Consider the following 14,948-nt stretch of genomic DNA (forward strand, 5'->3'; position numbering starts at 1 on the left):
TACATCCAAATTTAAAAGTCCAATGTAAATTAGTGCCACCCCATACTTGACTCTAAATCCCCTTTAAACCAAATCTTCATGCTATGTACTAGTCCCTGCGTAGAACGCTGTTTTACCAGAAGAGTTCCATATTTTTTTTAGTATGGACATGATCAGAGTCATCTAGGGGCATTGGAATAGAATAGGAAAATGCAAATGCTTCTAGAAAATTAACAAGCCATCAAAAGGATTAACCTTCTGAACATGAGAATGCAACATAATACGTTAAAGAACTTGTACGTGGGAGTCGGATAATTTGCTCTTATAATATCACTAAGATGACAAAATTCACCACTGCAAGCCAACAATGATCACTTTCATCAGCACATTGAATCTACATGGGGAGTTTAATTTCTAATTACATAACACTTGCCCAACATTTATGGCATATCTAACGTATTTGGAAAATGCATTTAATCATCTTACTCATAGCATGATAGTTACAAAAAAGTTTCCTTATACATATTCCAACAGATCTGGTAAATACATCTGACACAAGCTTTTGTACCTTCCAAAATTGAGATACTATCAAAATTTTAGTTAGTTGCTCCAAGTTGCAAGCAAATTTACAACCAGCCATGTAAGACTGTCTAATTCACTTAACAGATCATATTGGCAGCATCTTCCAAGCAAATTAAAAGTTAAAACTGTTGAATGGAGTGTCAAAATCTTATCATATGTGATGTCTTCCTGCCTGAAGGGGGTCACAAGAAATGACCAAAACTGAGAAGTTTCAGTTGACTGTGAATACATCTCAGTAAGAGTCCATAATAGAATGTGATCGACTCCAACAAGAGTTGATTAGTAATATTTAATACCCCCAAGAGAGAACATATCTACAATTAGTTCAGAGATACGACAGTTTAAAATTTACTACACACCTACAAGGCTTCCTTTTTACATGGAAATACAGACAACTTTACAAAGGAACCTAACAGCAGGCATTGAGTAAATGTTTATGCTATTTAATCATCAAAAACGTCAACTAGAAATCCTCATAATATCTCGTCCTTATTTTCGATCTTGAGATCCAGATATGATCTGCATTTAGCTTTCCTCTCTGCAAATATAAACAGCAACGATGATTCACATGGGATTTCCTGAATTTAAAATGGAAAATGCCCTGCTAATCTTACTATATTTTTAAACCTCCCGAGCATCTGGGGTGGTATATACTATAAATATAATACTTAGAAAGCCTTCATTGCTTCCTTCCGAAGCTTGCTAGGAATAATTGAAACAGAATCTAAGCAAAGCCCGCCTTTGGAATGTGTGCAATCAATTTGCGTCATGGAGAATTTAACTTCTGTCAATTTGTTCTCATTCTTGACTCGAAACTCACCAGCATATATGTCAGTCCAGTTTCCACGAGCATAACTCACAGGAACATTACTTTCAATCTCACCAGTCTTTTCCAAATAGCACTCTTGCACAACTTGCTGACCATCAGATGTAGAAAGAGAGAACCGAACAGGTCTCACGTCCCATCCATGAATTTGTTCAAAAATATAAATCCGGCGACCCAATTTTCTAGAGACCCTTCCAAGCCGTACCCTGAAACAAAGACTATATTCTCCTGCAGGCAGCTGGAATTTCACAGTGCCATCTACTTCAAACCACCAAAGTTGCTGAAGAAATGCCACTTCATGGAACCTGCAGATAAGAAGAATGCACTCTGAAGGTAAGGATGAGCGGCTTTCCAAATCCCTACATCGACTATATTACCTTAACCCCGTATAGCTCAAAGCGCACTCTCACATACATCATGGAAACAAATCCGGAGTACGAATGCAGAATGTCAGTAGAAAACTGTAGACAGAACAGGCATGGGAAAATTCAAAATTATAAAAGAGCCCTCAGACGGAAACAGTTTTCCAACTGCATTATCTGACAGCTGTCTAATTAAAATAGTGAAAAACAAACAAGTTCATGTATTAGCATATTGTCTGTACAGTTCAGTCATGATCCCATTATATCCAATACGAATTTTGCACAAATTTTTTCTTAGCTTGAAGTTTGCAACACTATTCCTGTATTGATTTGCAGTCAGATAAATATGGCATTTTTAAGAAAAAAGAAGAGAAGACAATATTCCTGTATTAATCTGCACTCAGATAAAAGTGACAATTTCTCAGAAAAAAAAAGATAAGTGAAACCCATGGATGCTCAGTCTGGTATATGATGCCATATTCAGTGATATGCCTGAGATGCCATGTTCAGTGATATAGGCATAGGGTTCAGAATTCATAAATGAATTTGTGAATTTATGATGATATACTTGGCATCAAATTTTCAACGAGAGATAAGTATGACCTAGTGCCGGTGTCATATGCAATTCTACTTCTGCTACACACAATATAAAGCTGATTATAATAAACGGCCTTCTAATTAAGAATAAAAAAACAAGCAAGTTCATGTATTAGCATCTATTATCAGTACAGTGCATATATGATCCCATTATATCAAATACCAATTTTCCACAAATTTAGTCTCAGTTTGAAGTTTAGAACACCATTTTCTATTGATGTGCAGTCAGATAAATGTGAGATTTCTAACAACAACAAAAAAAGAAAAGTCAAACCCATTAATGCTCACTCCTGGATATGACTCCAAATCCAGGCACAGAGTTTAGAATTCATACATGAATTTGACAAATTATGATGTAATAGACCAACATCAAATTTTCTATGATAAGTGAGATATGAGCTAATGCCCATATCATTTGCAATTCTACTTTCGCTAGACACATATAAAGCCGAATATGACCAATCTTTCTATAAAACAATTGGAGTGTTTACCTCGAGTGAAAAAAATACAAGACGACCCTGAGGAAAATCTAAAGGTTGACACATGACATAATAAATCAACCAAATCAAAGGCAAACGCAACAATTCCAAAGGAAATCATAACCTACATTCTGAATAACTTAAATCCACACCCATGGCACAGTTTCCTGCTCCACTAGACAAATGGAAATATTTAATGAACTTTGAAATATTTAAACAACTTCAAAACATCCAAAAATGTGTCCAACAAAGACAAAATTTTATGGCGTGAGTCCTCACTTTACTTGGCAAAAAATTGCAACTTGTCATGTTACCTTCAATTCCATGAAGACAAAGCTCTTTTCATCTGTTCCATCTTCTCAAAAGGAACGAAAAATAGTTCATGTATGTGTTTTCCCAAGAAGCCTCAAAAGATATTTAGTTGCAACTATATCAAGATTGAGTGATGACGACCATTTGCAGCGTTTATGCACTCTTGGATGCCCTTTTCTATCTAGCCGACCTCTATTTGTCTGATTTCAAACTATTAGTTGCGAGCAGCCAAAACCTAAGATCTGTATGGCAAATTTTTATGGAATGTAAGTTTAGGAAAACACCATACGCATTAACACAGGGTTGGTCCACTGTCAAAATCAGAAAATACCTTTACCTGCACCTGTCCTTGTCCACTTGTGCTGCATCACCACAGGCCCGCACCAACATGGGGAACATACCAATGGCCTGTTGGACAAGTTCTAGATGGCAGATTTTACTTGTAATTACTAATTCTATTCTCCAAATAGTGTAACGTTCCTCCCTCTCTCCTGAAGTGTTGGACTTGCTATTACTCTCTCCACATTACCATTCTCCTTTCTGAAATTCACACAATTGAAAATACAACACATATCTGAGGCTAAATAATTCAAATAACAGATATTCTAAATGAAGTTAGATAAATGCTTTGTCCAGCATGTTAAGATAATACTGTTAACTTAAAGACTGCATTTAACAAGAAAACAGAATCCTGTGGACTAGCATATAACCTAGTGATATAATAAATAACGGTGCCCAGAGTGTCACGTTTAGTCATTTTACGAGTGTAGTAGTACAAACTACAAACTCACATGCCCCTTCCTCGGTTAACGTCCCATGGAAATTTCCTCTAGAGATTATTTAAAGTACCTAAATATTGCAAAGACAGTTCAATGTGTACACAAAGAAAATCGCCTTAAATATTCAAGAGTACCATACAGCCCAGCGAGACAGAAAATATGCTGCCAGTGTTGATGCAGGCTTTTGACCCTCATCAAGGCACACAGGTCCGCTGGGATAAAACCTTCGGAGCATGGTTCCCACCCTTCATTGGTAGATCCTCCAGTTTGCGGCACTGGTTGCCAGATTCATTTTAAAGTTTACGCCTTTTATGCTTTTAATAAAATGCACAAATAATGGCAATGCATGAAGTAAATCCTAAACTAATGAGCGCATCAAATTGAAACTGGAAATGAAATATGATGCTGCAACAAGAAAGAAGCATGTATGCAGAAAAACAATTAAATCACCGCAGAATCTATGAATTACCGGAACGGCAAGTTGGCTGTAAATGGTCCAATTCAATCGCAATTTCATAATCAGATTACCAATTAATAGATAAATAAGACTACAAACAACGAAACTGTTCATTATACAATCTCCCAAAAGATATGGTAGAAGACAAACATAAAATGTAAGATTGGCTACATTCACGTAGATGCTACAACTTTATTTAACACTTTGCCAACAGCACATTAGAACTTTGTTACAAGATGGTTGGCTGCCAGCATACGAGTCCACCTTTATCCTATACTGTTAGCCTTTATTTCAATGTTCCACCAAGACACCGGGATGGTGAGATGCGGGTGCATGGAGACGCACAAGGGGAACCTGTGGGAGTACCTTTAAATTTTAGGGAAATTTAGGGGACAGGAGATGTAGGGGTATATAATTTTTTTAATATATATATATATATATTTCAAATTCATATTCAATAATGAGAGCATAAATACAATGATACATACATAATTGAATTAAGTAATGAAATACATTGATCCATACTCATTATCCTTGCTAATACATACATGATTCATCCATAGACCACGAGATTCAATAATGAAATACTCCGATACATATTCATCATTCATTATTCACCATTCTAAAATCTACATTGATTTAAAAATTAAATTCATCATTCATCATTCTAGATTCTAAATTGATTTAACATTAAAATTCATCATTCATCATTCTAAATTCTAAATTGATTTAACATTAAAATTCATCATTCTAGAATCTAATTAGTACTAAGCAAAATAGACTATAATAGATACTAAAATCTAAAGACTAGAATAGATATAACTAAACTCAAAAATAGTGGAGTGATAAGTCTAAAATTCACTCTAAAGTACACAGAGGGCTTGGTGCTCTTGATTAAATACTAATTCCATACCCTTGTACATGACAAAATGGAAACATTGCAATCCATCGAATCCTGAATTCCTGAAAAACTGTTAAGTCCGCTAGATTTTGAGTGAGACTAAAATTCTACTTTCTCCATATGAAATCCAATGAGGTCAGAACCACTCCCAAACATCTTGAGTCATTTGATGATAATGTTAAAAATTTAAGTAAAAAGATGAAAATGAAAGATAAAGATGAATGTCACTTTTACTTTAAGAATTTAACATTACCATGAATTGCATAGCATTAGTAGGGCAATATGATCAAATACTAGGTTTCCCTTGTCATAAATCATTGTTTACAAGCAAATTTCAAGGGGGACGCATAGCCCATTTTGAGGGGAGAAGCCTAGGCATCTCTCCTTTTGGGGAGTCACGTCCCCCACACTGGGGAAACATCCCCCCTTGCATCTCCCCACGTCTCCCCAAAAGGGGGACATGGGGAAACGTTTCCCAAGACGTCCCCCCATCCCGAGTGCGTGGGGTGCGAAGGGTGCGAGCACCCAACCTTGGGGGATGCATCCTCGTGGAACACTGCTTTATTTATACAAAAAGTAGAATGACTCCTGACTTTCCAACTTCCTACCCAAGAATTTTCTGCTTCTGATCCTTTCAACATCCAAGCAACTAATTACTCATATGACCTTACTTGTCAAAATAAAACAAAATAGTATTTATGTTCAAGGAATATTAAATTTTGAAGCATAATTACACAAAATAAAAAATATACCCCTAAATTGTTTTTCCTTGGAAAAATTTACACTTTCGACTTTAGGCTTAATGTTAAAAAGTTTTAGCTCAAATTCTACGTTCTATTATAGTTCAAAAATCACGCTTTGTAATAGCCCATTTTACCTAGTTGGGCCTATATGATGCTTTGGATAGCAGTGCCATTGATGACCTAGATTGTAATATTCCCTTTTCTTGATATGGTCAAGTGGACGAAATCCACTCATGGTATTTCCCATGGTATCGACCCATGGTATTTTCTTTCGCTTTTTGAGGGAAAACAATAAAATAAGGTTTCTAGAGAGTCCATCAAGCTTGTAAAAGGGGATAAGACCCTGACAGTGGGATCATCCTGAGTTTGTCTATCTTATTGTGTGTTTGTTGAGAACTTGGCATAGCCAGTTCAAACCAGTTCAAACCCCGCTATGACATTTGTGTAGTGGATCCATCTAGGATTCACAAGTGGGCTTCAGTGTCTTAGATTATTCATTGATGAGCAGTCGTACATGCCATTGGTAGGGGCTTCAGTATGACTTGTATGAGCATGTAACTTTGTTTTCAGTTATTAATATAAATAAGAGTCTGCATTTCAAATCCCTTTGTGTTCGATGTTTTTGATTGCAAGCATTTTTAATTAGAACACTCAAGGTGTGCCAAATTTATTAAAAATTTTGCTGTTAGGGATCTTACAATGGTATCAAAGTTGTGCATCCTACCAGCCTAAGGGTTTCATGCAGGGAACTTCGGTGGGATTTATCCTCACCCTAGCCGGCATTTTTCCATCTTCAGTGGTACTCTATACCACCCTAGTTGGTCTATTACCTTTCACTTCATTATTTTTGGAAGTGTCTTGCAACAAGTTCGAGAGTTTATTATTTTGCAGGGCTTTATTAAATTTGAGTTGTTGTACCATATCCGCAGATTTCCCCATTCATATTCAAGTTCAGAAGGCCGAGATCTAAATCTTCAGCAGAGATACTGAGGAGATCCAATACCATTTATATACCACTAAGGGTTAGTCTCGGTTGCCATAGGCATCGAATCAAAATATCTTCTCCCTTCCGTTTGGTATCCTACAGATCTACTCAGCTACAACAGTTATATACTCTGCTACAATAGTTATAAAAAGGTACTTCTTGGTGATAATCCTAAATCCCTACCCATTTATATCGAGCCTTCGAAAGGAGGATTGCAGACACTTCTGGAAGGGTTTGAAATTCAATCAAAGTATTGGTCTAGCTTAAAGGGGCATGACCATAAGTTGCGTTCTCAATGGGAAGCAAGGTATGGTAGTAAAAAAAAAAAGGTGATAAGGAAAAGGCACATGCGCATTGTATGAGGTCTAGTCTGGTGGAAATGGAGGCGTAAAAGAGTGGTGTATTATCATTGGTTTACGAAGTTTACTATTGCAGGTGTGCCAAGTGAGAGAGACATTTGTACTGCAGAAGAACCAATCTAAGGAACTTCAAGACCATAAAGCCATACTCGTCAATGCATTGATCATACAGTGAAGGGGTTTCACAATCAATATTTCGCGTAGGAACTGGTGACATCTCAAATCTGAACAAGAACTAAGTCAACTTATCCATTGTCAGAATAAAAGAAGGCATACACTTATGAAGAAAACCAATGTGTTGCTATTTTTCGAGAAGACAAGGATACTGTGTTTGCCATTTCATTGGTCCACTGCATGACCTGGCTGGCCGCACAACCTTGCAATATCGGTAGACATGTGTATAGCCACCCCCGACTTGGTGTTCTCCGTTGTGATTACCATCTGCACGATACGTGAATAGCCCAAAGGCATTATCAAGGGACGTTACTTCGACCTCCCAACCTCCATGCGAGAATATCATGGCCCTGATTATTTGTAATGGTCCCCCAACTATTATGATCCCTGCTTCCAGTGCAGGATATATGAAATTAGAACAACATGGTTGACTATGGAGGGACACGTTGAGTCAACACTCAATTTGTAGAGAATGTCGGCTCAGTCACGCAGTCCAGACTCCAACTGCTTTAGGAAAACACCACGTTTGCCCTTAAAGCATCCAGCCAGAAGGATCAGTACAGTTCCCGGAGTAATGTTGGACCTGAGCTTGGTAGGCTTAGGCTTCCTCTTGTTAATTAGGGGCTTGGGTACATCTTCTGTAGGATAAAGTTTGGGAGCCTTTTCATTGGATTTCGGCACCTGCAGTTGTTTGGCATGTTGGGGAAAGCTACCCCCGTTCTTTCCTTGTAACCCATGTTGGAACTGATTAGGATTGTGCACGGTCGCTACCTCGACAGATTCACTGATCGTGATTCGTAGATGAGTTATAATCGAGGAGCATCTTCAACGCGGATGAGACCGAGCGCTTGGATATAGTTTTATGGTGGGGCAATTTCTTATGGTATCTATTTTACATTCATGCGCTTAGAAGGAGCCAAAAAGTGTGGCTTTTATAGTGAGCAAATTGCGCTAACGGATCCTACCGAGATCTTCACCTATTCACCAGCAGATCGATCCATCAATGGAGACTTATTTCTAGAGCGAATTCATTATGAGTGAGACCGGTCCTATCATAGTGGGAAGCACTGAGTCGACCTTGCCATCCTGTCTGTCTCAAGTCAAAGTCTAGAGAACGAAGGGCCAGGGTCGAAGGAGCCAGATACCTGTATCATCAATCCAACCAAGATCATCGAGATCTACCCCATATTCGGTTGTTGGGAACACGAATAATTGCATAGCAGGCTAAGATCATTGGGCTATATACATGATGGGAATGTTAAAGGATCAAACGTCAAGGTGAAGTTTCTCAGAGCGTGGGGCTCACATGCGGCCATATAAACTCCAAGATATAATAAATAAAGTCCGCCAATCTTATTTCATAACTTAAATTAAAAAAAAAAATAAAAAAAGGGAAGGGGTTAAAAAGAGTTTCTCTCCATCTTGCTATATCTTATGTCACAAGGTTCATCTTTAACCTTGAGGATCGAATTTTGGCGAACCTCACCGAACCTCATAGCCATTGACCAAGTTCATAGATCAAAACTCATAACTTCATGTCACAACTCAAACTTGTAATTTATTCTTGCACTTTCCATGTCTGTGATAACATTTTTGATGTTTAATGATGTTGAATTCTTACTATTTTATCCTATAATTCATTATATATATAGTGAGTAAACTAATTACTTCTGCGGCTCCTCGCATTTTCTGCGGCTCTTCGGATTAGTGTCCTCGAATTAGTTCTCGAGCTCTTCGGATTAGTTCTGCGGCTCCTCGCCATTATCTGCGGCTTGGAGTGAGGAACATGCTCTGTTGCTACTCGCAGCTCCTCGCGGCTAGATTATTTGTCTGTTCGTCAGGTTCTGCAACTCTTCTTAGTTCTGCGGCTCCTCGAGATCTGCAGCTTGGAGTGAGGAACAAAGCGCTGCTTCTACTCACGATTAACTGCGCCTTGAGCTTTTTCTAGTGCCTCGGGATTAACTGCGCCTTGAGCTTTTTCTAGTGTCAGAGACAAAAGGCAGGTCGCTTGAGGAGATCTCTGACGAAAACGAAGATAGTGATCAGGATCTGGTTAGTCACCGGCATCTGAAAATTTTTGTTTGCACATTTTGGGTTCTAGATCTAATCTTTTGTGGCTAGATCTAGATCTAGGCCGCTAGGTTTCAGATCTAATTTTTTGCGGCTAGATCTAGATCTAATTTTATCTTCTGCCTTATTTCTCTGAGGCTCGGTTCTACGGGCAAGTAAAATATGGCTTCCAGCTTCGCGAAAATAGCTGCTGGCTCATCAGCTTCTGGAGGGCAAGCTCCTGCCCATATCGTCAGTGAAGCCCCCGCTCCCACTGTTCAGGTGGTACAGGCCTCACTCGATGAGGCTTTGAAGTTTTCCGAAAGTGCCCTAATCTGTCGGTTCAATGGTTTTTGGCCGCGGCTGACTGCGCTCCACAATTGGATCTCGGAGGTATGGAAGCCTATTATTTCTGATGAAATTAACATCTACCCCTGTGCTAAGGGTTTCTTTATAGTAGATTTTGAAAATCCTGAAAGCAGACAATGTATTCTAGATTCCGGCCCTTGGTTTTGGGAAAAATCAGGCCTATTCATGAAGCCATGGAACCCATCATTTGATCCCTCTACAACAGTCATAACTTCAGCACCAGTTTGGGTGAGATTGCCAAGCCTACCCTTGCACCTCTGGAATCTCTCCTCGCTAAAATCCATTGGAAATGCAATTGGGAAATTTTACTGCAGGTGTCCAGAAACAGAGGAATACGCCAGAACCACCTATGCACGCATCTGTGTGGAAATGGACTTCAGCGCTGGATTCCCAGCTGAAATAAACCTAACAAGTAAAGACTATGTGTGGAACCAGAAACTCGATTATGAAAGTGTCCTCTTTAGATGTCGATCTTGCTTTGAAACAGGCCATCTAGCGAAAAATTGCCCAAAAGCCTCCCAGAAAAATTCTGCTAGAAAAAACCACCACAGATCTACATGGTGGGAAGGAGCACAAAAAGAGCACTACACTGTCATCAAAGAAGAATACTCTAGAGAAAACTCTGAATCACAAGAAATCGGGCACGAAAGAAACAACTCTCAAGACACGCAGGGAGAAAGCCCCGTCCAACAAATCAACAGTTATGAGGATTTGAATACCGCACAAAATAAATCTCCATTTAACAGCAAAGCAGATCTCCTAGACCAAACTTCTTCTCCAACAATCTTCAAAAGGACGAACACAATAGATCGCGAAGCTAAGACACCAATGTCTCAAGAACCAGAAGAGATGAAGGAGATGCAAGATAAAGGAAGTTGGAAGACCGTAGAGAAAAAAAAGAAAGCTACAACACCAATCTCGCCAAGAAAGACGAGGAGCCAGATAATTAAAAACTAAGAAAATTATAGGTCCGATAGACCAATTTGGTCTCAGTGGACGTTAACCACCATCATCATCATTATATATATATATATATATATATATATATATATATATCAATGTTTCACTAATCGTTATTGGGATAATATCGGCACGAGGAAAAAATTGGAAAAAATCGTAATAATCAGGAAAAAATCGTTTCGTACAAAAATATTCATTTTTTTCAATTTTTTTTAATATCTAAACCATCTACAACATAAAATAAATACATTGACACATAAATATGATAAAAGAACTAGTATATAAGATGTTTAATATCATTTCTAGTGCTAAAATCACACATAACAGTGAATCATGTGTTGAAAATAACACTGAGAGGGGGGGTGAATCAGTATTATCAGAAAAACTTTTTCATTTTATGCTCAGAAACATATACGCTATTTCAGTTAAGTGAAACAGCGTGTACACGCTACTGTGTCTAAAGAAACCAGCGTATAACAAGAAAACTTATGATTCAGTAGCTTATTTTCAGTAAATGCATCAGGACATTATTAACCATGATAGTAAAACAGATGCAGTATAACAGAACAGATCATCACACAGAAAACACACACATGAACACCATGATATAAGGTGGAAACCCAATGTGGGTGGAAACCCAATGTGGGTGAAAACCACCTGCTGTAAGTCGTCTCTATCTTTCTTTAATATGAAACTTCAGTTTACAATCTTTTGTACTGGTGCAGCCTTATACCAGTACGCAGGCTACAACCTGCTGAAGGCTTCAACCTTCTCTCGTTCTCCAAACTTCCTTGGAAGGGAGCTCCAACCCCCTTTGCTCTTGTACTAGCTAAGATACTAGTACGTAGGTGCTGGCCTACAATCTTCTTTCCTTCAGGAACCACTTTTCATACATTTTCAGACTGGATATTCCTGAAGCACAACTTGACAATCTGAAGACCACAATTCATTCAACTTTCATAACAGATCATTGAAGCACAAAACAACCAATACTAGCATCATCAATCTTCGAATCACTGAACCACTGAAACCCTGTCAACACCAGTCACCAGAACACAGAGCAGACTACAGAACTCTGCAATAGCAGTCAGACCCAACTGCAACCCCAAAAATCAAACTTCAAAAGATATACGCTACTTCAATGAGAGAAACCCGCGTATACACGCGCTTTTACCAAAGACAACCTGCGTACAGATCTAAAAATAAATTCTCTTAACTTGCAGCTGTACCAGACATCAGTTAGACCCAGAACATAACATTGCGTCAGTATGCAGATCTAGAAATACGCATAATCAACCATATCATAATAGTGCATTTCAAACCATTAGATCCTGATCTGTCCTTAGATCTAGTCTTCCATCAACCGGTGTGATCTCTCCTTAGCTTAGATCAAGCAACCCAGAACCTGCATACCAGATCTCTTTCTTTTTCAGATATTCAAGACTTTTTCAATTGTTTGCCTAATGATCTTCTTCTCCTTATATAGCCTTAGGCCTTGCTCAATACCAAGGGCCAAAACCATAGAAATCCAATACCATCAACTTCAAAACTAGGGATCAACACGTCTGTCGAGATACTTTGGTCCAAAGACATAGGCTCAAGTACCGAGGACTAACTACCACGGACCAAAGGGAAGCTTCTCGACATGTACGCCCTTTTCTGTTCATGAATCTGCGTGCATACGCGACTTCGTATATAGCGAACCTGCGTATCCGCGACTTAGTATATAGCGTACCTGCGTGTATACGCAACTTGGGCTTAATGAACCTGCGTATATGAAATTTCTCTTCATACTTGTAGTCTGGACTGAGATCTGTCATCAAAGAGAGTTGCCATCAAGGACAACACCTGTATCGTAGCGCCACACCTGTGCCAAAATGCCAACATCATGTCCTGAATAGTAAGTCCTAACTCCTGAGTCCCAACTCAAACTCAAAATATCAACAAAAAATATAATAATGTATCTCATATCATGAGTCATAATGTCATATACAATGAAATGAACCAAATAACTAAAGTCTAATACTACTGATTTCCTTTGCCCCTCTAGATGTAGATGTTGGTGGAGTTGGCAAGCCGCAGTAGACTATGGAGTCTATTGTGCTCTAGAAGCTGAAGAACTAGGAGCTACAGGAGGTAGACCACGTTCTCTACTTGTGACAAGGGTAGCTTGGGTCACCTCCTCGAAAATAATAATAATAATAGTAATATATATATATATATATATATATATATATATTTTTTTTTTTTTTCCCACGATTTTTTCCCAAAAAATCGTGATTTTTTCGAAAAATTGGGCAAATTTTTTTTATTCGAGTACTAAGCGTGATTTTATCTTTTTGTTGAAAATATCGCGATTTTAACAACACTGATATATATATATATATATATATATATATATATATATATGAATCGAATGGCAAACTTCAAATTTGAACTCAAACCAAACCTAATCATTGCCGACCCTAAACTCAAACTCGAACCATGTGACATTGGCTATATCTCAGTCTCAGGGACCTTATAGCAGTATTAGATTTTATTGAAGAAAGTTGAGGAGAGAGAAGGAAAGCTAAGTATTGAGATCCAAGCCATAATGTCATCCCTTTACTTTTGGAAATGCCTCAGGAATCAACATAGTAATACATCCGTTGGTCCTTTGGGTTGCAATACTTCTGTGGATAAGAAATGGAAACAACTTACAGATCATAAGCAAGAGCAAAACAATAGGGCCTTCTCCCGAAAGGTCCATGTTATCCTTCAACAGTCAAAGGATATCCAGAAGGAAGATGTAAGAAGAAAGTGACTCTTTGAACTTGGGTCCAAATTACAAAATACAAAGTCGGAAGATGTCCCCCTACTGTTGGGCACATTATACATCGCTTTGTTGCCTGATAAAGCAATCGGATTGGAAAGGGTCAAGTTGGGCCTTGAAGCCATCCATGCTTGCTTTGATACAACCTAGGTTCTTGGAACACTCTTGTGAAAAGGTTAGACTCACAGTCGCCTATTGTCTCAGTAATATCCTAGCCTTAAAAATGCCGCTATCGCCTTACAATGATGTCATCATGAGAAGGAATTTTCGATTGATGGTAGAAGCCTTCCAAGGGTTGGACAATATCACGCTTATTACTTTTTTCAGAGTGGAAAATTTTTAAAACGCATGGCGAAATTCAAATTTAGTCTACTTATGCTAGATCTAGAGTGTGATGACTTAATCCTTCAGATGCTCCAATACTTTTGCACCAACATTACAACATCTCATCCAAACTATGTCAAAACAGAGATGCAAAAGATCATGTCCTTGATCTTAGGAGAAGATAAGGCCATCTGTAAACAATTGAGATCCAAAATGTTGGCCATTTGGAGGGAGCTAGTTGTATCACCTATTGCCTATGAACTAGTTGAGGGGTTGGTCAAACAAAACATCGAACTACTTAGAAAGAAGTTGACCAAGGAAGAATTAACAAGGATTTGTGGAGACAACAAGAATGAACTAAGGAGAGGAGGACTATGCTTTATCCGCAAGGGACCTTGGGCACTTGACCATTCATGTCCAGAGGATAGGAAGGAGGCAACAAGGACAGAACAAGAGGAGATTCCTTCAGATCATGTGGAGTCTTCTATAGTTGGGTCTATTGATCTTCAAGATGGTGAGAAACAATGTGATATTATTTAGAGAGACTTGCAGGATAACAAGCATTCAAGAGTGCATGAGGAAATTCTAACTATTGGTGTTGATGAGGTAGACTCCTATACAACTGAGTCCATAGGTCTCCAGGAGGATGTCCATAAAGAATATGACTAGTCAAGAATAGATAGTAGTCCACCAATGCATCTACATTCAACAACCAGAGAGGATGAACAACATATTGTCTTCACAGGTGGAGGATGCCAAGGAGACTTGAGTGAGGAGCCAACAATAATGAACCAGCATGATAAAATGATCATGAGGGGAAGCATGACAGACATAGTGTGCAAGATGAACAATTCCTAGAGAGTTGGTCAAAGGCTCAAGTTGGAGTTATGATAGTTGGG

The 14,948-nt window shown here is 38.5% G+C and overlaps 1 protein-coding gene across 2 annotated transcripts in view; it reads right to left on the reverse strand.

Annotated features, from left to right (window-relative positions):
• Nucleotides 1-436: 436 nt before the first annotated feature.
• Nucleotides 437-14,948, reverse strand: part of LOC149198767 (F-box protein PP2-A15-like) — a 184,613-nt gene continuing 170,101 nt past the window's right edge. The window contains exons 3-4 of one of the 2 annotated variants that reach the window (XM_089402156.1): nt 1,382-1,692; nt 437-1,099 (exon numbers count right to left, since the gene is read on the reverse strand). In XM_089402156.1, coding sequence (XP_089258282.1) covers nt 1,035-1,099; nt 1,382-1,692 — 376 coding nt within the window. In that variant the 3' untranslated portion in view covers nt 437-1,034. Of the gene's footprint in view, nt 1,693-14,948 lie in introns of both variants that reach the window. The other variant, XM_089402155.1, reaches the window with a different exon arrangement.

This window comes from Pinus tabuliformis, chromosome 2_1, assembly GCF_031772625.1.
Source record: "Pinus tabuliformis cultivar Carrire ecotype Pingquan chromosome 2_1, CPIR1, whole genome shotgun sequence".
Classification (NCBI taxonomy): Eukaryota; Viridiplantae; Streptophyta; class Pinopsida; order Pinales; family Pinaceae; genus Pinus; species Pinus tabuliformis.